Source organism: Chiloscyllium plagiosum, chromosome 18 (genome assembly GCF_004010195.1).
Source record: "Chiloscyllium plagiosum isolate BGI_BamShark_2017 chromosome 18, ASM401019v2, whole genome shotgun sequence".
Classification (NCBI taxonomy): domain Eukaryota; kingdom Metazoa; phylum Chordata; class Chondrichthyes; order Orectolobiformes; family Hemiscylliidae; genus Chiloscyllium; species Chiloscyllium plagiosum.
The window spans coordinates 35905755-35927776 of record NC_057727.1 but is presented as its reverse complement, the minus strand read 5'-3'; the positions used below and the strand labels follow the sequence as shown (position 1 = coordinate 35927776).

Here is a 22022-nt window from a genome sequence, read left to right as displayed (position 1 = left end):
AGTTCTTCCAGCAACCAACACTTGCTGCAGATGTGGTCACTGCCATTCACAATGGGATCAGCCAGCTCCCACATCATACAGTTACAGCACCTCACCTGCCCAGCCATCTCTGCTTAGTTAATTACTTTATTACTTTGTATAGGTTTGAGTTAAAATACTTTCTGATACCTCTCTGCTATAGTCTTTTTCTAAAAACCAATTAATAGATAAACCATAAAAAGTAAATTTTTAACCATTTACCGATAAAGAAATAGAAAATCCTTACCTTAACAAACCAGAATCCTATTTTTGGTTAGAGGAGGGTGGGAGGGGTGGGAGACACAACACGTGTTCAACCGCTGCCCAGATATATTACCGGCAGTCCCCTGGTCGTCGCTCCCGTTCTTCCTACTTATTAACTAGGTTAGAGGAGGAGGGCAGGTGGGAGACACTACAGTCATAGAGTCCCGGGTTTATCCGCCTTGCTGATATAGACGGTCACTGCTTTCCTTCCCGGTTGCCCCACCGGTCCACGTCACTTCCTCCGCTGCTCCCGCTCCTTCTCCGCTGCTGCTCACACTTAAAATGGCCGTTGGCGTCGAAGGGTGAGTATTTATACTCACTGCTTACCTTCCCGGCTACCCCTCTGGTCCCCGTCACTACCTCCGCTGCTCCCGCTCCTTCTGTGAAAGAGAAAAACACCACTGCCTGCTACCGGTAAGTAATTGAATAAAAACTGCCTTACCTTATCTGCAGTCTTCCGAGTTCGTCCTAGCTCCGCTGCTGCTCGTGCTTAAAATATTAAACTGGGGTCCAGGACTGAAGAACTTTGCATGTGACACTGAAAAGAATCAGTGTATTTGAAGATCACATCGTTAAAATATGTTGAAAATATTCAGAGAGAAAAAAAGCTGGGTTTCAAGCTATATTTCCCAATAACTGCTCGTAATATGCGTTTCATTTTGTCTGAAAATTACTCGCAAAGAGTTGTGAATCCTCATTGAACAGATTTAAGGCTGAGGTGGATTTTTGTTTTGAATGGAGGAGGAGACGACTGCGTCTATATGATCCACTCCTATCTGTTCCTTATGCTCTTGCTAGCTAGTTTATGCATACTGTTGGTGACTTTACGTATGTGGAAGTAGATGAAAGAGCAAACTAACCACTGTTTTCAAGATCTGAGATCTTGGCTACCTTATTCTATTTTCTGTTAAGTTCTGTTTTAACCCTTTCAGAAAATAAATAACTAATTGAAATTCATCAAAAGTTTCCAAATACATCCAAATATCAATATTTAGTAGTAAGGGATTTTTTTTTGTGTGAAGTTCTCTTTTCATTAGTAACTATCTTGTCAATTTTTCCTGTTCTACTGGTCTACCCTTAGATATGCTGTGAAAAAAAACTCTGCAAATGTCTGAATGAAAAATGTCTTTGAATTGTCTTGCAACAAATGTCAAATTACAAAGTACTGTGCAGGAAATTAATAATGCTTGACAGATTCCTGAGCATTGCATGTGTTTATAAATGGAAATGTATTTTATTTCAAATCACTTTTTTTTTTGGCAAATTATTAAATATGATTAACCCAATTGTAATATACCACATTGGATTCAATTTGTGTGAAAGAAACTTGTGCAAATATTGACTGAAAATGCCAAAGTTTATTGATTGGAATTTCCAGTAGCCATGGGTACCTAGTGCATATTAAATAAAGTGGTTCAGAAACCCTGTTCTTTGAATGGAAAACTGACAAAAAATATTTATGAAGTTACTTGCATGTATTTTTGCAGTGAGGATTTATTTTCAAAACAGTGTGAGTATCAAGTCACTAGCATTATTTCAGTGCATTATACAAAGTGAATTACTTTATGGACATTTTTCAGATTCTTAAGTTTCAGGTAATATTCAAATAAATACATTCGGCGATCTGGAACAACAAAGGGCAATACACTTTATTTTAATCACAGTCATGGAAATTCCTAGATTCTCTTATTTCAGAGAGAAACTGTTCCCATTGATTATCCTTTTATCTTCTCAGAGAAATTGATTTATTGCTTTTTTTTGCCAACATTACTTGTCGCCAACAAAGAAAATGTTCGCACAATGATGCAACACTAAATTAAGCGTTTTTTGTTCTAAATATTAGCCTGAATATTTTCATCCAATGTATTGCAGCACATGATTACAGTACCATCATTTGTTTTTAGATAAGCTGAGTAAATCTTAATGTAGCAATTCTTTTGTTGCTCTTCTCTGATCATCTTTCAGGTGGTAGTGAGCTGTTGCCTTCAAATGATACAATCTGTCTTGATTAAGTACATTGACAGTTCTGAAAATGTGTTGCTGGAAAAGCTCAGCAGGTCAGGCAGCATCCAAGGAACAGGAGAATCGACGTTTCGGGCATAAGTCCTTCTTTCGGGCTTATGCCCGAAACGTCGATTCTCCTGTTCGTTGGATGCTGCCTGACCTGCTGCGCTTTTCCAGCAACACATTTTCAGCTCTGATCTTCAGCATCTGCAGTCCTCACTTTCTCCCCTACATTGACAGTTCTGTTAAGAAGAGAGTTCCAAGATCTTGACATAGCAATGAAGGAATGTCAATACTGTTGCAATTCAGCATGGTTCAGGGCCTGGAGGTGAGCGTGGTGTACCCACGCATTTGCTGCACTTGTGCAACTGTTAGAGATCGTGGGATTGAAAGATGATATCGAAGGAACCTTGTTGAGTTGCTGCAGTCAATCTTTGTAAATGCCATGTCTTTTGTCACTATGGTATTAGTGAAGAGAATGAAATTTGAAGTTTTGATTGGACAGAGCTGCTTTGCCCCAGACTATATAGAGCTTCTTTAATGTTGGACATGCACTCACCCAACCAAGTTGAAATCATCTCATCACTCTCCTGAAGTGTATTCAGTCGTCCTATAGAGTCGTTAGGTTTTGGGGAGTCAAGAGATGAGTTATTCATGTCAAAGTTCTCAACCTTTGAAGTGCTCTTGCATCCACAATATTTATATGGCTAGTTTAGTTAAGTTTCTTGCTATTCTAAATAGCATTTGCTTTTCTGATTTGCATTTCTCCCGTTTTATTCCTTTTCATTTGTAGACATGGCGACCTTTAGATTTGGACAACATATCATCAAATCCTCTGTAATCTTTCTCCAAACTGAACTATCCTTTGCACTAGTGAATAGGAAGCCAGTGGTTCCTGGACGTATCCTTTTTAAAGCAGAGCTTTAACCTCTTGGTCTTCATAGTGGAAGGTTGATCATCAGTCAGTGGTGAATCCTAGACCAGGTAAGCTTTTGCTTTGAATGCCTTAATTATATAAAGAAAGCAATACTTCATTTGTATGTCATTGAAATGTTATATATTCTTGTAATGTATTAGAATCTTTGGACTTATTGCCCAGCAGCATCTCCCAGGGATAAGTCACAGCACAATTAGGTAGAGTGAAAAATGAAATAAATTTAAAGAATATATTCTTTATGACTTCGGTATCCAAGAAAATATGATTATTTTCTGTTCTGATCAAGCTATCTAAATGGGATGAGCAAGATGTGTCAATCATTCTCCAAAGCAATATTATTAAAAGTTTAATTTCAATATATTTTGTATTTTAGGTGTTCCCAATTTCCTGTCTGTGTAAAGTCACTTTATTGAATGATTATGATCAAAGCCTACTTCTGTCATTTGTCGACTGAAGTATCTCACTTCTCTTACTTTAGTATGAACAACGTCTAAGCTTTAGTTATGATACAATTGTTGATCTTAGTGATTAAATGCCAGTGGTTCTCAAGTTATGATAATTTCTTTTATTCCACTTATGGTTTATGCTGCCATAAAGCAAAACAGACCTATTTACAATTTTCTGCAGTAAATCTTGAAACATGTGAGGTATATGTTGAAAGAAAATCCTGTTGCTGACCGTAATTCATGTTTCTACACTCTTAAAATATTCTTTTATCTGCATCTATACTCGGTAGTAGATGCCTTCATACTGTATTTGATGTTAGTGCAGTTTGACTCACAACTTTGCTTCCTTACAGGAGGCAATATTTTGGCTAACCATGAAGGTTTAACAGTTGCAAGTACTCTATAAGTCGAGTTAAAGATTGGTTGAAGTTGTGACCACTATAGTGACCCAAAAGTTAACAATATAATTTCTGATGTGAAGGAATTAATTACTGAGTTCAGACATTACACTAAATTGTTGCAGAGTCAACATTGGAACCTTTACAGGAAGTTGGCAAACAACATCTTGGATGGAGATGTTCGTCAAGGTTCAGTAGATTACAGTACATTCAGAAGTTTTGATCCTATCATTATGGATAACCTGATTTCCTATGTCCAAGCTCATAGTGAATTGAAGATCTGATGATTTTATCAGAAGTATTGTATTATGAAATTTAATTCTTTGGAACAATTAGAAGTCAAGTAGAATTACTTTTCTACTTGTTGCTATCTGCTTCCTTCCCACTTTCATTCTTTTGTCACTGGATAAAGTGATACCAATACTTCCAGTGAAAATGGAGAGAGGTTAAAGATATGGGCATTAATGTCACTTAAAAGTTATTCAATTTTTCAGAAAGAAAGGAATTAATACTGTCTCAGAAATGATGCCACAGTCAAATGGGACTAAATTTACATAGGATATCTAGTCAGCATGGACAAGTTGGACCAAAGGATCTGTTTCCATGCTATATATCGCTATGACTGTATGTTGCACAGCCAAGAGTGTGGTGCTGGAAAAGCACAACAGGTCAGGCAGCATCTGAGGAGCAGGAGAATCGACATTTCGGGCAAGAGCCCTTCATCAGGAATGAGGTTTGTGGGCTGGTGGAGGGGGTGTTGAGAGATAAATCAGAGGGGGATGGGGCCAGGGGTAAGGTAGCTGAGAGTACAATATGTAGATGGAGGTAGGGGTAATAGGTAGGAAGGAAGATGGACCGGTCATGAGGCTGGTGCCGAGGTGGGAGTTTGGATCTGAAATAAGGTGGGGTGAGGGGAAATGAGGAAACTGGTGAAAGTTATGAGGAAACTTATATTGCACAGTCAACACTAGAATCTTTTCAAGGTATTGGCAAACAAAATCTGTGTAAAGTCACTTTATTGAATGATTATGATCAAAGCCTACTTCTGTCATTTGTCTTTAGTATGAACAATGTCTAAGCTTTAGTTATGGTACAATTGTTGATCTTAGTGAGTAAATGCCAGTGGTTCTCAAGTGTTATGATAATTTCTTTTATTCCACTTATGGTTTATGCTGCCATAAAGCAAAACAGACCTATTTACAATTTGCTGCAGTAAATTTGCTGCAGCTACACAGATTTTTTGGAGTTTGTGATCACAGTCACCGAATATAGGCAGTTGAGCATTTGTAGGCAATTTTCAGTTAGTTTAATTGAGTTTGTTAAGAAGTAGCAGTTTAGGTGCCGTGCATTATTTAAATGGAATAAGAAAGGAAATACAATACTGGTCACAAATGAGAAGGCTTTACTGATCTGCAAACTTTTCTGTAGAATAGAGAATCAGAGGCATTGGGCCCCTACTATTTGGAGTGATGAAATCTCACCAAGTCTTTGGTGGTAACAATCTTTGATCTCCACTGGAATCTTTGGTCTTCTCCCAAGAGGGTGATGGCCTGTTTTCTTGGAATTTCTCTCTTTCACTCTCTTCTATCCCCGTTGATATATCTTATTTTGGGGGTTGTAAGTCTATGGTGTACCAGTCATCTGTCTGAACCATTTCAGCCAGTTATTCATAATGCCAGAATGACCGTCACCCCTTTGCCACCTTCATTATATTAACAAAATATTCCTTACAAAAAAATGAGCATTTTCAATATTCTCGGAGAAAGTGAGGACTGCAGATGCTGGAGATCAGAGCTTAAAAACGTGTTGCTGGAAAAGCGCAGCAGGTCAGGCAGCATCCAAGAAGCAAGAGAATCGACATTTCGGGCATAAGCCCTTCTTCAGGAATTTCGACATTTCGGGCATAAGCCCTTCTTCAGGAATTTCCAATATTCCCCAATGTTTGCTCTCTATCCAGCTCTATCCATCTGAGAAAGGATATTATCCACAATGATCCACGTGTTTCAGTTGGGCCATTAGAATGTCCTTCCTGTACCATTCTTTCTAAGAACAAAGTCTTCTTGTTTTCCCAAACAATACACTGCAACCATATATGCTGTTATCAGATAAACTGTTCGCAGTAGTTCAATGCTGCCTTGTGACCTCAGCAATTCTTGTTATTCTTATTTCTTTTAATTTTGTTTTCAAGTGCTAGAAATCGGTTTATATTTGTAGAAGGTGAGTTCCTAATGTATTGCTGCACAGAAAATATTAAATATGAAACAGTGCACGAATTTAGTTTTCACATGCCTTTAGTTTCAACATGCACAGCAACTGTACTTTTGGAGGTGACTGGAAATGAAGTACACATGAGATGATACTGTCTTTCACTTGCTGGAGAAATCTCTATTTATACTGGGAGAGGTTTATTTAGTTTCTTTCATAGAAAATGTATTCATGGAAATTTTAAATAGATCATCTATAGAGTTTGATGTGGTACACTGCTTATAAAGACTATGTTCAGAAACTGGACTCCAGTTGGTAGGCTGACATATTGCAACTCATTGTCTTCTTGTTTGTTTTCAATTTTGCTTGTAACCTTTTGAGTACTTGTGTTCAGTAGATAAATAGTCACCTATTATGCACTCCATGATTTATGTTTCCATTGTCTTAGTAAGGAAAATCAGACACAATATTCAATGGATGACTGATTCAATGCCACTTATTTTACACCTGCACTAAAGTTGAAGGTTCTGCCCCATCTGTGTTCCTTCTATGTAGACAATTTCACTGAAAAATATCATAACGTAGTGCAATTTAGCACTTCCGCCATGGATTACATTAAAGTGTAATATTACATTTTTTAAAACAAAGTTGTTGCATGACACCCTGGGTGCTACCCATGTGAGATTGCAAGGGCATCTCAGAAACAAAAGTTCTTACTCCTCTTTTCCAACCACACTTCCTTCTAATCACTTTGTGTGTCTCACTTTGTGTGTTTTCCTGCAGCTTACTCTCTAAATCTTTTGATACATTTATCTATATAAAGATTACAATTCTGAGGATCAATCTAAATCTTTGTCAATAGCTAAAGAATATAGTATTCATATTTTATTAATATTAATGAATCGTCAAAGGTTTTCCAATAGCCTTTGGCATCTTTTTTTGAATCACATCTTTGCTCTGAATATTACAATAATCTTGATTCAAACAGAATTGTTTCTTTTATATAAGGGAAGAAAGTTAGTGAAATTTCCCAGATTTTGAATATCAGAACTTCAAAGGGATTGTTCACTAAATTCAAAATAGAAAATGCAAATTAAAAATAGTTTGAGAGATTCCCTGATATGTCTGCAATCAGGCACTGCATTAACAAATGTTGTATTCTTTATGCTGGGATAGGTACCGTAAAAATTCTGGTATCTGGCCAGCATTGTACATATCAATATCAATACAACCATTATGGTCTGTGTCATGTGCAATAAAAAATATGGTAGGTGTGAAGATGCTGCTGCATTTGGTAAGCTGTTCGAAGCTGATATCCTGCAAGGACATCAATAAAAGAATAGTTGCAGAGCAAAAAAAATCTTGGTTTAGAGTGTGTTTTGCTTCCGAATTGATATTTGTAGCAAACACTGAAGCCATCTTAAAACTGTGAATGAGAAGTAATTATAATAGATTTATGTGGTTAAGATATTATCTGAAGTTAATGGTAAAATCTCCTACTTTGCTTGATATGTGGCATGATTTAATTTTATTCTCGTATTACGGATGGTGGTGGGTCTTGGATGAAGCTGGTTTGTTGCCAAAAAATCTTGGAAGAATTTTGAGTCTAGACTGTTGGTAAGATCACCTTTGGATTTAAGTTACTGTCATTTATTTAGATTGTTAAACTTAGCACAATGTTCTACACTGAATCATTTCTTTCCAGAGCCTACTGTCATGAGCTTTTAGCCAGAGAATCATAGAATCCATATAGTGCAGAAAGAGGCCATTTGGCCCATCGAGTCTGCACCGACCCGCTGAAAAGCATCCGACCCAGATATGGGTACATTCTGTACACTGAACATGGGATATTGATTGAATGGATTGCTCTGTGTTGGATAAAATCATAAGCTGAGATCTTCTTTTGGCTATGATTTTAACATCCCACTTGCTACATAATGCTGGAGCCTGAGGACTGTTGTCCGTGAATTGGACACCGATCAATTTATTCATTAAAAACACTTTACCAAGCGCATTTGTTGGTGAGGAGAAAGTGAGGTCTGCAGATGCTGGAGATCAGAGCTGAAAATGTGTTGCTGGAAAAGCGCAGCAGGTCAGGCAGCATCCAGGGAACAGGAGAATCGACGTTTCGGGCATAAGCCCTTCTTCTGCCTGAAACGTCGATTCTCCTGTTCCCTGGATGCTGCCTGACCTGCTGCGCTTTTCCAGCAACACATTTTCAGCATTTGTTGGTGAGGCAAACAAAGAGACACGGACGTCAGTTTGTAGTTCAACTTGCATTTCATAACAAAATATTCCTTACAAAAAAAGAGCATCTTCCGCATTCCCCAATACTTACTGGCTATCCAGCTCTATCCATCTCAGAAAGGATATTATCCACAATAATCTACGTAATCAGGTTGGGCCATTACAATCTCCTTCGTCTCTGATTTACAGCTGGCTCTCTTTCACATTTCACTGTTGCTCTGCCGGGGAGATCTGAAGTACATGGCCTCAGGCACTGGCAGGAACTCTGATTCAAATTTTTCCAATGCACAAACTTAGGCTGATGGTAACTGGCTCCCCCTGAACCTTTGTGACTTCTTTGACTGGCAGTGTTTTCCGTAACTGCTGTTTAATATAGCGTGGCCAATTTTCTGTCAGGCCTGATTTCTCTGGCTATGAGTAAATTTACAATGTCTAGATTTGGGACCATGGTTGCTGGTCCACAGGACCTTCTGGTTTTGGCTCTATTAGGGATCAAACATTGAGCAGAGACAGAAGGAAAGTGACATATTGTTATCATCAGATTTGTACACTCCTGTAACTTGCTTAGCTCCTTCCCTATTTAACCCCTTTCTCTCAAAGAGGTCCCCAGTTTCTTTCTACTGCCATGTCAATGGTTGACAGTTTGCAAGACCATTGATTGAATTTTGCATTTTCAATTATGCACCAATTCTGACCATAACAAAAATAGTGCTTTTGAAACTTAGTAATTTAAATCATGGAAATTGCTCCTGAATTTCATACTTTCTTGAGCGTGGTGTATCATGTAATTTGCAGAACCCTTTATACACTCATAGTTCATTTGCTAAATTCTTATCAGAATTTCTCTGTGTGTGTGTATATATATATATATATATATCAAATGCATAACTGCTTGTCCCCTTGATACATTGAAGTACTCTTCCTGTTTTCAGTCTATACTTTTACTTTCTTAATTTGTAGAACTTTTTCCACACTGCAATATTTTTCATGCTATTGAAACAGCTTGCACCATGTGATTTACCACATTCTAAAGTTCCATAATTAAAGGAATTCTTCCTCAACCAATATGGCCCTTGCAACATTTTGTTATTTGCCAGTGAACCCCTGCAGCATTTCATCATTTGACTGTGCATTTCTCTCTTGTCTTTAAAATATATTCTTCACGATTTTGTAAACAGACTTCAAGGTTCATGGCAGATAAGTGGATTGATTCATTTTTCAGAGATAATGTTGGGCTATGATCTTAGATGAGTCTTGACTGCCCACCATTTTGGTGTTAAAGCTAATAAAATCAACTTCTCAACGCAATCAATTTAAAATTGATCCCATGCAGGTAGCTTTCTCCCAGAACCAAATAAAATTAGCTTTTAAACAAATCAATTTAAATGGAGTGTCTTAGAGTCATAGAATCATAGAGATGTACAGCATGGAAACAGACATTTCCATCCAACCCGTCCATGCCGACCAGATATCCCAACCCAATCTAGTCCCACCTGCCAGCACCTGGTCCATATCCCTCTAAACCTTTCCTATCCATATACCCATCCACATGCTTTTTAAATGTTGCAATTGTACCAGCCTCCACCACTTCCTCTGGCAGCTCCCTCTGTGTGAAAAAGTTGCCCCTCAGGTCTCTTTTACATCTTTCCCCTCTCACTCTAAACCTTTGCCCTCTAGTTCTGGACTCCCCCCATCTCAGGGAAAAGACTTTGTCTATTTATCCTCTCCATGCCACTCATGATTTTATAAACCTCTATAAGGTCACCCCTCAGCCTCTGACGCTCCAGGGAAACAGCCCCAGCCCATTTCCCTATTGCTCATGTTTTTAAAAAGAGTTTTTGATTAAATAACCTAAGATCAGTATAGTAGCAGAACACTGTGCTCACATCAATCCCCTTTATAATTTTATGTTTCTATTCTTACAATCCAAGGTTAGTCTAATGCATTCCTTCTTTACAGACTCTCTATGGCAGGTTCTCGAGTAAAGAGACTAAATATGTATGCTGTACTGCAAGTGTTGGTTTACAACCATATAATTGGAAGAAAACATCTTTAATCTGTATTCCAATCTCTTTGTAATGAAGACTAACACGTCACTTACCCTCCTGAATGTTTGTTATATCTGCATGTTAATTTTAGTGAGCTATTATCAAGGACATCAAAGTTCCACACTTTGAATATCAACACTTTTCAGGCTCTTCTTTGTTCGAGTATTCTGTTTTTCTACTTTTCCCACCAGTCTACAGATTATATTCATCTTCCTTTGTTAAAGTTTTGTCCCTCCTTTCAGGTTTCCTGTTACTGACTACACCATCTTGAAATCTCTCCCTCTTCCCCCCTCATTGCCGTAGTCTCTCCACTCTGTGCCCAATGCTGCCAACCCACCACCACCATCTGTCTTTTCAAATTCCTATTTTCCAATTAAGCATTTGAGAACTCAATGCTGCAAGCTAACAGGAAGAGAGAGAGATCCTCAATTTTCAGAGAGACTGGGCTCCCTGATATACATTTAAGAAGGTAACATAAACTGATGGCTGAGAAGATGAATACCAGCATTGTAGGCCTGAGGACCTGGATGCAATGCCAAAGAAAAGTTCATTGACCAAATGTGAGTAATCTAGATTGGTGAGTAAATCTTGAAAGCCACCAACTATATCTCTAATCTTGTATGGCTCATTCTACTGCATCCATCAACAATTTTGTTCAATGATTCATGCCTAGCATTCATAGTTTCAGTGTCTTGGAGCTCCATTGCTACCCTCACATCCACATCATACACATGCACATGCTGTCAGGTGTTCAACAATTATAGGCACATCAATGAAACACACTGACGCATATCTCGTTCTTGCAAGCAGCAGCAACTAACTGGTGGGAAACATGTAATGACTGCATGTCCTTGCCCTGATGGAGGGGTCAGTAATCTTCAACATTGCAATGACCACTAATGAACCCTAGCCTCTTGCAAGAATCCTAAATAGTTTGCATTCCATTTCCCTTTCCTTGCACAATATCTTCTGATTCCCAAGCTCGCCATGGCTTAAGTGTGCACCTTTTGCTTTTCCCAAATCTCCTCATCAAGACTTACCTTTGTATCTTTATCCTTTCAGATGCCCAAGAACTATTACTGAGCCAAGCAATGTTGCAGGAACATAAAATAGAAAAGAAACACAAGGCTGATTATGATGGAATGCCATTGCTTGACCTCACTCTTACATTCTTAGCTCATTTATTGGCATTGCAGCAGGATCTTCACATTGTGAATCAGGTTCAAATGTTGATAGCATATTGGACTGACTCTGCCTGGATAATCGTACATACATGATGCCCTGGTCATGCTTACTATATGTTAGAGAATGGAATGCATTTTGGTCAAGGTACATTTAGCTGCAATGCCTGTAGAACAAAATGTGTAGTCATTGGTACTTTGTACCACAGGGGAAACTACATGCACACTTCACTTGCTTCCTTCTGGAAAAAGAAGTCACTAACTGAACATGGAAACACGGAAAACAGGAGCAGGAGTGGGCTATTCAGCCCTCCAAGCCTAATCCACCTTTTATCTGGTCATGGCTGATCATCCAACTCAGTGTAGTGTTCCACCTTTCTGCCTGTACTTTTTCAATCTTTTAGCCTGAAGAATTATATCTAACTATTCTTTGAAAATGTTCACTGTTGTGGCTTTAATCTCTTTCTGTGGCAGAGAATTCCACAAGCTCATCATTTTCTGGGTGAAGAATTTTTTTCTCAACTCAGTCCTAAATGGCTACCCATATCCTTAAACTGTGACCTCTGGTTCTGTACTCCTGGTCATCAGGAACATTATGTTTTGTCTAATTGTCTGGTGAGAATTTTGTAGGCCTCTATGACATAAATAATAGGAACAGGATTTGGCTGTCCAGCTTCTTGAGCTTGTTCCACTGTTCAGTAGGATCATGTATGATCCGACACTTCTCACATCCACTTTCTTTGCCTTTTCCCTGTAACCATTGATTCCCTACTGATCAAGAATCCATCTATCTCAGCCTTAAGTATACACAGGAACTCTGCCCCTCTAGCTGTCTGGAGCGAGGAGCTCCAAAGACACAACTCTCATAGAGGAGGAATTCCTCCTTGATTTTGAGACCATGCCTTCTGGTCCTAAACTCTCCCATAAGGGGAAAGCATCATCTTGGCGTTTATCCTGTCAAGCCCTTAGAATTTTATATGTTTCAATGAGAATACCCCTCATTCTTCTAAACTCCAGTGAGTAGAATCCTAGCCCATTTAACCTTTGCGAATAAGACAATCCCTCCAGCTTGGAGATCATCCTAATGATTCTTTCTTTTGAAATAATATGTTTGCTTAAATAAGGGGATACAAATTACTCTCAGAACTCCAGATATAACCTCACCAGCACCTCGTACGTTTTTATAAGATTTCCCCACACTTATACTCCAAACTCCACCTCGCCCCCACTGCTGAAATAAGGGTCAACATTCCATTAGCCTTCGCAATTATCTGCTGCACCTATGTGTTAGCTTTCTGTGTTTTCTGCACAAGTACCCCCAAGTCCTTTTGCATTACTTAAATGTCCATGGCATTTAAGCAATCTATGTAGATGGACCCCAAGTTTCTTTGGACTTTCAATTCCTCAACTTCTGAACTTTAGAAAGTACAATGATATGTATATTTTGGTTCAAACTAGATGATTCAGTTGCTCCTTTTGAAATCCAACTGTCAATTTTGTCTATTTACTTAATTTAGTTATTTCACTTTGTAATTTTAGGCCCCATACATTTGTGTCATTAGCAAACTTGGATTCCATCCTTTACGTTGTTAATAAGTAGTTGAGATGCTAACAGACTTTTGAAATGTTTTGCAGGCTGTATCCTGCCAATTGGAGTACCTGCTTATTGATTCTTCATTCTGCCTCCTGCCAGTCAACAATAATTTGCCCTCAACTCCACAAGCAATAACTTCAGCACACAGTCTCTCAGAATAAACCTCATTGGCTGCATTGTATTATTTCATGCAAATGATACCCTCTCATCTTGTTATTTATCAAAAAATTTAGTAAGCTTTATTTGCCATGATATGACCTTTACAAATTCATGTTTGCTCTTTGCTAAGCTGAAAATTTTCAAGCTTTTTAACTAGCCTGTCTTTTTATTATAATCTCGAGCAATTCTCCAACAGCTGGTATGAAGCTAACTAGTTTACAATTCCCTAGTTTTCCCTCTTTTACCTTTCTTGAAGTAGCAAAGGGAAGAGCACTTTTTATTACTATTCATTCAAAGAACTATCTGACATTAGCAAGGCCAGCATTTGATGTCCATCCATAATACTTTGAAAAGGTGGAGGTTAAAGAAAATACCTGAACCATTTGTTCCTGATTCGAGAGAAATTTAGTTCATGCATCTGTAATATTCTTCCTTACTTTAAATTCCTGGCTTAGAAGTCATTTAGTCCTTGAGATATATCACTGTCTTGCCATTTTTGTCTTTATTATCATTCTTTAATTAGAAGCTGTTCTTAGATTTAAAATTCTTATTCTTTCACTTTTTTTAATCTTTACTTTTGTTGGGTTTTTCAGCCACTTGATACTATAGAAGTTTAATAATCAATATATGTATATATACAGGTATAACTTAGATAGCTTGATGCAAAATCTTTAAATCTATCTTTACGTTTTTTTGATTTAAGCCACGTCAGATTTCACCAAATTTGGAATTATTTTAAGATAGAGTGTTCAAGTCTACCATGTGCAGATGCTGCTGAATCAGCTGCTATGCTAACGTCTGCTCAATGGCAATTTTAGTGTGCAGTAGGCAGAATTTTTTATCAAATGATAAATCATAAACTTTTATCATTTGTAAAATTTACTGTTTTTACACTAGATTTTTTAAAAGATTCAGCATCACCTATAAACAGACATTTTGCAATCAGAATATCTATCTTAATAATCAATTAAAAACTCAGGGATCATGACTGAGCAACTTAATTCTGTATACTGCCTGCAGGAACATAAAGCATGCTGTCATATGAATTCTCCTTTCTCTGAACAAGGTGGTCTGAGTTAATATCAAATAAGAACAAAGGCTTAAACTTGTGATGTTACATAAGAATACAACAAATTGGTATAGACCATACAGTCACATGAACCTGTTCACCATTCAACAAAATCAGAGCAGAGTTAGTTTTATTTATTTAGGATTGATATGTGAAAAATACACACTTTAATGCATTGCAATATATTTGTGTTTGTGCTCTTTGATAAATAAAGCTACAAATAGACAACTGCCTTTCTCAATAAAATGAGCTTCACATGAGACAATGTCCCCCTTAAAATTTCACTCTTGTGTGTGACCAGTATTTTGCCATGCAGTCACTGTTTGTTTTTTAATGCTTCTGTTTGTGTAATATTTATAAAAGCACATTTTCTGTGTGATTTCTTCTCAGATTCTCAGCAATTTAGTGAGAATGTTGGTTCCCAACATTCAAGGTCATGCACTCAAAGGACTGTCAATCAGTCAGTAAGTTATGACGCCCAAGTTGTATTCGAGTTTATAAACTGTGACAGTGAAGCTTGTAGATATTTCCTAATCAACCTGTTTGAAGATGTCATTACTCATCTCTGAAACAGGTGGGATTTTACCCCTGACATTCTGGCCCAAAGGTCAGACACTACCACTATGCCACAAGAACTCATAACTATGGAGTTTGTATCCTTGCATATACCGAAAGAAAGGCAAATAATACAATTTTTGAATTTTAAATGGGCCAAGTAACTATTGACAAGGATAGAATGGAGAAGATCTTGGGTTCACTGGAAAATATCGATTAAAATGAAGGTCTGGAAAAGCTAGTCGGTTGTACAAGCTTCAGCTGTTTCACATCACCATCCTGAATTGCTTCCCCTAACCTCGCCATGTCCAGCTAATCTGAGATGCTTCTAATTGAATGCAACATTCTAGATAAATAGACCTTTATTTTGTACTAAAAGCTGAAAGTAGTAGAAATCTTCAATGGGTCAGGAAACATCAGTGGAGAGAATCAATTCATTAGGACCATGACAGGCTGTATATAAATATTATCCAGAATCAGTGCAAAGAGGTTTTTGATTTATTCTTTTCTAGGAGCACATATCAGAGAGCAGTGAAGAGTCAGCCAGATTGCTGTGGATCTCATGTCTCAGGTCAGCCAGACCAAGTAATAATAGTAGACTTTCTTCCCTAAAGGACATTGGTGAACCAAATAGATTTTGACAACAGTCAATGACAGTTCCACAGGTACTATGAATGAGACTATTTTTGAATTCCAGTTTTAAATAAAAAAATTGAATTCAAATTTTACCATGGTAGATTTGAAGTCACGTCCCCAGGATGCTAGCCTGGGCTTCCTGGTTTCTACTTAGAGTCATATGGTAATACAGCATGAAAACAGGCCCTTCAGCCCAAACTGGTCCATGCTGACCATGGAGCCCACTCAGCTGGTTCCATTTGCCCTCATTTGGTCCATATCCCTCTAAACCCTTCCTGATCAAAATGTTTTAAAAATATTACTATTGTGCCTGCCTCAACCATTTTCTCTGGCAGCCCATTCCTTATGTGCACCACTCTCTGTGTGAAGATATTTTCCCTCAGGTCCTCCTTAAGTCATTCCCCTCTCACCTTAAACCTATGCCCTCGAGTTTTCAATTCCCCATCCCTGGGAAAATATCTATCTGCATTCCCCTATCTATGCCCTATTCATGATTTTATACACCTCTATAAGATCACCCTCATTCTCCCACGTTCCAAGGCATAAAGACCTCTCCTGGCCAACCTCTTCCTATAACTCAGACCTACTAATCCTGGCATCATCCTCATAAATATTATTTTTACGCTTTCCAATTTAACAATGTCTTTCCTATAACAGGGTTACTAAACCCATACACAATGTTCCAACTAAGGCCTCACCAATGATTTATACAGTGTATCATAATGTCCCAACTCCTATACTCAATGTCTCGATTGATGAAGGCCAGCATTCTAAATACCTTCTTCACCATCCTGTCTACTTTTGCTTTCAAAGAACTATGTACTTGTACTCCAAGCTCACATCACCCTCTGCTTCCTACCATCAAGCTAATTTTGTCTCCAATTAGCTAGCTCTCCCTGAATCCCATGTGACCTAATCTTCGTGACTAGCCTGCCGTGTGGGACCTTGTCAAAGTCCTTACTAAAGTCCATATGGACAACATTAACTGCTCTATACTCATCTATCCTCTTGGTTATCTCTTCGAAAAACTCTGAGATTTGTCAGGCGTGATGTCCCACACACACATCCATGCTATCCCTAATCTAACCTTGATTATCCAAATGTTGATTGATCCTGTCCCTCAGTATCCTCTCCAACAACTTGCCTTCCACTGATGTCAGGCTTACTGGCCTGCAGTTTCCTGTCTTGTCTTTGCTACCTTTCTTAAACAATGGAGCACCATTAGCCATCCTTCAGTCTTCCAGTGGCTAAAGATGAAGCAAACATCTCTGCAAGGGCCTCTGCAATTTTTTCCCTGGCCTCCCTCAATATCTGAGGATGGACTTGATCAGGCCCAGGAGATTTATCCACCTTAATGCACTTTAAGGATGCAAACACCTCTCTGGTAATAGGTATATGGTCCAAAACATCCCCGTTTGTTTCCATTATTTATTAGCATCAATTATCATCTAATCAGGAAACACTGAGGAGAAGTATTCATTAACAATCTACTGCATTTGCTGTGGCTCTACACATAGACAACCATGCTGATCTTTAAGGGAAGCTATTCTTTCCCTAGCTACCCAGTTAGTCATAATATAGTTCTAGAACCTCTTGGGATTGTCTTTAACCTTGGTGGCATGGTGGCTCAGTGGTTAGCACTGCTGCCTGACAGTGCCAGGGACCGGGTTCAATTCCAGCCTGGGCAACTGTGTGGAGTTTGCACATTCTCCCCATGTCTGTGTGGGTTCCCTCTGGGTGCTCCGGTTTCCTCTCTCAGTCCAAAGATGAGCATGTGGGTGAATTAGCCATTCAAATTTGTCCATGGTGTTCAGGATGTGTAGGCTAGGTGCATTAGTCAGGGGAAATGTCGAATAAGAGGGTAGGGGAATGGGTCTTGGTAGGACACTCTTTGGAGGGTCAGTGTGGACTTGTTGGGCCAAATGGCCTGTTTTCACACTGCAGGGATTCTATGCTCTTAGTCCTAAGTGTACTCCCACACTTTTTATAGTTACCTGTGGATTCACTTGAGCCCAATATGTGCCATCTTCTTTTTCCTGACCAGAGCCTCAATAATCCCTCATCACCAGGGATCCCTAAACCTGTCAACTTCTCCCTTCGCCCTACAAGGACATACTGTCCCTGGACTCTTGATATCTCACTTCTAAAAGCCTCCCATTTGCCAGTTGTTCTTTTTCCTTCAAACAGACTCATCCAATTGATCTCTGCTAGGTCCTGCCGAATGGCCCCAAAATTGGCACTTCCTTCATTTAGTACCTTAACCTGTGGACCTGTCCTATCTTTATTCATAACTCTCTTAAAACTAAGAGAGTTATGTACATTGGACCCAAAGTACTCTCCAACTGACACTTCAGTCACTTGTTGAAAAATTTGGCGCTGGAAAACCACAGCAAGTCAGGAAGTATCCAGAGAGCAGGAGAGTCAACATTTTGGCAATAAGCCCTTCATCAGGGGTGTGGAGGGGGAATTGGGCATGAGAGATAAGTGTGGGATGGGGTTGGGACTGGGGGAGGGTAGGTGGAAGGTGATAGGTGGATGTAGGTGTGGAGTAACTATGATAGGTTGGTGGGGAGGGTGGATCGGATAAATGGGAAGAAAGATGGACAGGTAGCACAGGTCAAGAGGGCGGTGCCATGTTGGAAATTTGGATCTGGGATGTGGTGGTGGGGGCGAAGATTTGGAAATGAGTGAAGTCGATGTTGATGTCGTGTGGTTGAAGGGTTCCAAGGCGGAAGATGAGGCATACTTCCTCCATTTGGCGGGTGACTTTGATTTTGCGGTGGAAGAGGCCCAGGACTTGCATGTTCTTAGGGGAGTGGGATGGGGAATTGAAGTGATTGGCAACAGGGTGGTGGGATTGTTTGGTGCATGTGTCCCTGAAGTGTTACTGAAATACCTGGGAGTTGAAATCCTGTCTCCTCAATGCAGAGGAGACGACATCAAGAGCAATGGACCCAGTAGATGGGGTGGGTGGATGTGCAGGAAAATCTGTGAAAAGATCCTTTGGGGCCTTGGATGGAGGTGAGGGGAGAGGTTTGGGTGCAGGTTTTACACTGCCTGCTGTGGCAAGGGAAGATGCTGGGTGTGGAAGGTGGATTGGTGGGGGTAATCATGGAGGGAATGGGCTCTGTAGAACACAGATGGAGGTGGGGATGGAAATATATCCTTGGTGGTGGGGTCTGACTGTCAATGGCGGAAATGGTGGAGGATAATGCGCTGTATTACTTGCCTGACCTTGTTTCCAAAGAGGAGGTCCAGTGTTGCACCCTCCCAAGTAGGGCCCTCTACATATTGATTTAGGAAACTGTTTTGGACACATTTGACAAATTGCACCTCACTTAGGCCTTTTACAGTCTGGGTGGCTCAGGTGATATAGGAGAAATTAAAATCTCCAACCAATACTCTTCAGTGACAGTATCATTATATCACCATCAGGTGACAGGTCAGGTCTCAACCACCGTGCTGGTGCCTCAAGTCAGGCTGTGAAAAGAAGTTTAATAACCATATCAGAATTTTTAAAGTAATTCTGTATTTCACTTGTTTTAGTTTCCTCAACCTTGCAATGTGAAATTTAAACCATAATACTCCTTCTCTCCACCACTTCTGTATTTAGTGAAGACTATGTTTCCAGTTTGAATGTTTATGATTTTGGGTAAGTTTGGTAAAAAGAGCAGACTTTGTTTAGTTGCCCAGACATTTGATGCTATTTTGTTGAAACAACCCTTCATATTAGCAGCAATATAATGATGACAATGTAATAAGGTGAATTTTAATATTATCTTCACAAAATCTTGTTAAAATACTCAACTTCTTTGAGAAAGGCAATTGAATTTATCAAATGTTTGTATGGCACATCTGGAAAATATTTTTATGAAACAATCTGGCAGTCATAAATAAGCCAGTGTAATTACTTATTCCACTTGAATATGAACAGTGACTTAAACTGCAGATTAATAATTTATAACACTAGCACATTGAGCAACATGGCGTTGATTGGAGTAGCATCTTTTTATTGTACTTCATTTTCATTTTTCATTTCACGCCATGCTCCTAAGTTTTGTTTCTGTTGCTAAATTATTCATTAATTTCTAATAAAATTTAAAAATTTGAGTAGCAAAATTTTGAATATTGCCATTCTGTAAAATTTGGATTCATAAAGCTGGGCCTTTTTATAGAAGGAATAATTTCATGTCTGCACTGAAGGAACATGTGCAGATTTTGGAGAAAGAGTCACTCCAGGCTTATCTTAATCTTAAATTGCTACTTTTGCCTTGGCACAAAAACGTTTGGATATGTTCCAATGCTAGAACAGTGAATAAACTAGCTTTAGTTCGATTAGTGAAATTACTTGCATTTCCACTGAAGCCCAAAAGCCACAAGCATTCCAAAAGGCAACCTCCAACTTCTTGGCCTTGATGCTGGGGTAAGATTACAGAATGATGCACAGTTGTGGACTGTTTCCTGTACTTCCCTTCAGAAATGTTTTCCTCACAAATAGCATGGAGACATTCTTGTGGTGCTTTATAGTGAAAATATCCCTTTTAAGTTGTAGTACTGATGTGTTAATGGCAGTTGGTTCAAGTTAGGCTAAAGGCAACAGAGCTTTCAATAAGGAAGTAAGGCACTGACTTTCAGCTGAAAACCTTCCTCCAAGGGCTGTCTACAGTTTTACAAGGCAGGTAAGTCTAGAGTGAGCAGCTTGGGTACCACTTCTGGCCTAGACTGTAATCTTGAAGCTGGAAGGAAGGGATCACAAACAGTGGGGAAGTTTACCTTACTCCCCAACCGCCCCCCACCCCCCACCACCACCACCAATTGTGAGGGGAATGAGCGCCTCCATAATTGGTCCCCTTTCAAAATCTGCCAGTTCTCCAAGATCTGGCCCCCAGGGGCTCCCTCACCATTTAGTCTTCAAAGCATTATCCGATCCCAAACTCCTGGCTGAGCTACCCCTCCCAGCATGTGACCCTGCATCGGCCTCGATCCTGCTGTTTCTGCACTTTAATTGATTGGGCTACTCATTATCCCAGCAGTTGTTACTGCTCATGATGGTGCTGCTGAGCATAGAATGATGCCAGGCAAATCAGTTTTGCTCTGAGGTCGGATGATCCCTGAGTGAGGTGGACTATGGGGTCCCTAGGTTCTACAAACCTAATGGCTTTTGTTCTACTGTTAAAAATATATTGATATAAATTTCCATTAACCCTCAAGGCACCTTCAGTCATCTGCTCTCTGCCACATATTGGTTTAAAATCATAGTTCAGAAAAGACCGACATAGTTAATTGTTAAATCACTTAAATAGACCATGCCCGCATGTCAAGAGTTTAAAATCCAAACACTAAAAAAGGTAATATATATAAATCACACACCTTTCATTCACAACTTAATATTAAGTAGGAGTGTACTTAAGAGGGAAATCAAGAGGGCAAAAAGGGGGCATGAGATATCTTTGGCAAATAGAATTGAGGAGAATCCAAAGGGTTTTTACAAATACATTAAGGACAAAAGGGTAATTAGGGAGAGAATAGGGCCCCTCAAAGATCAGCAAGGCAGCATTTGTGTGGAGCCGCAGAAAATGCGGGAGATACTAAACAAATATTTTGCATCAGTACTTACTGTGGAAAAGGATATGAAGATGTGCAGGATCAGGTGAATTGGCCACACTAAATTGCCCGTAGTGTTAGGTAAGGGTATGGGGTATGGGTGGGTTTCGCTTCGGCGGGTCGGTGTGGACTTGTTGGGCCGAAGGGCCTGTTTCCACACTGTAATGTAATCTAATCTAATATAGACTGTAGTGAAATAGATGGTGACATCTTGCAAAATGTCCAGATTACAGAGGAGGAAGTGCTGGATGTCTTGAAATGGGTAAAGGTGGATAAATCCCCAAGACTGATCAGGTGTACCGGAGAACTCTGTGGGAAGCTAGAGAAGTGACTGCTGGGCCTCTTGCTGAGATATTTGTATCATCGATAGTCACAGGTGAAGTGCCGGAAAACTGGAGGTTGGCTAATGTGGTACCACTGTTTAAGAAGGGTGGTAAGGACAAGCCAGGGAACTATAAACAGGGAGCCTGATCTCGGTGGTGGGCAAGTTGTTGGAGGGAATCCTGAGGGACAGGATGTACATGTATTTGGAAAGGCAAGGACTGATTACGGATAGTCAACATGGCTTTGTGCGTGGGAAATCATGTCTCACAAACTTCATTGAGTTTTTTGAAGAAGTAACAAAGAAGATTGATGAGGGCAGAGCGGTAGATGTGA

General features: G+C 39.3%; 1 protein-coding gene across 3 annotated transcripts in view; it reads left to right on the top strand.

The window, feature by feature from the left end:
* Positions 1-22022, top strand: part of fhit (fragile histidine triad diadenosine triphosphatase) — a 1108831-nt gene that overhangs the window by 267721 nt on the left and 819088 nt on the right. For all 3 annotated transcript variants that reach the window (XM_043708211.1, XM_043708213.1, XM_043708212.1), the window contains one exon: positions 3080-3187. In XM_043708211.1, the coding sequence (XP_043564146.1) occupies positions 3082-3187 (106 nt within the window). In that variant the 5' untranslated portion in view covers positions 3080-3081. The remainder of the gene's footprint in view (positions 1-3079; positions 3188-22022) is intronic.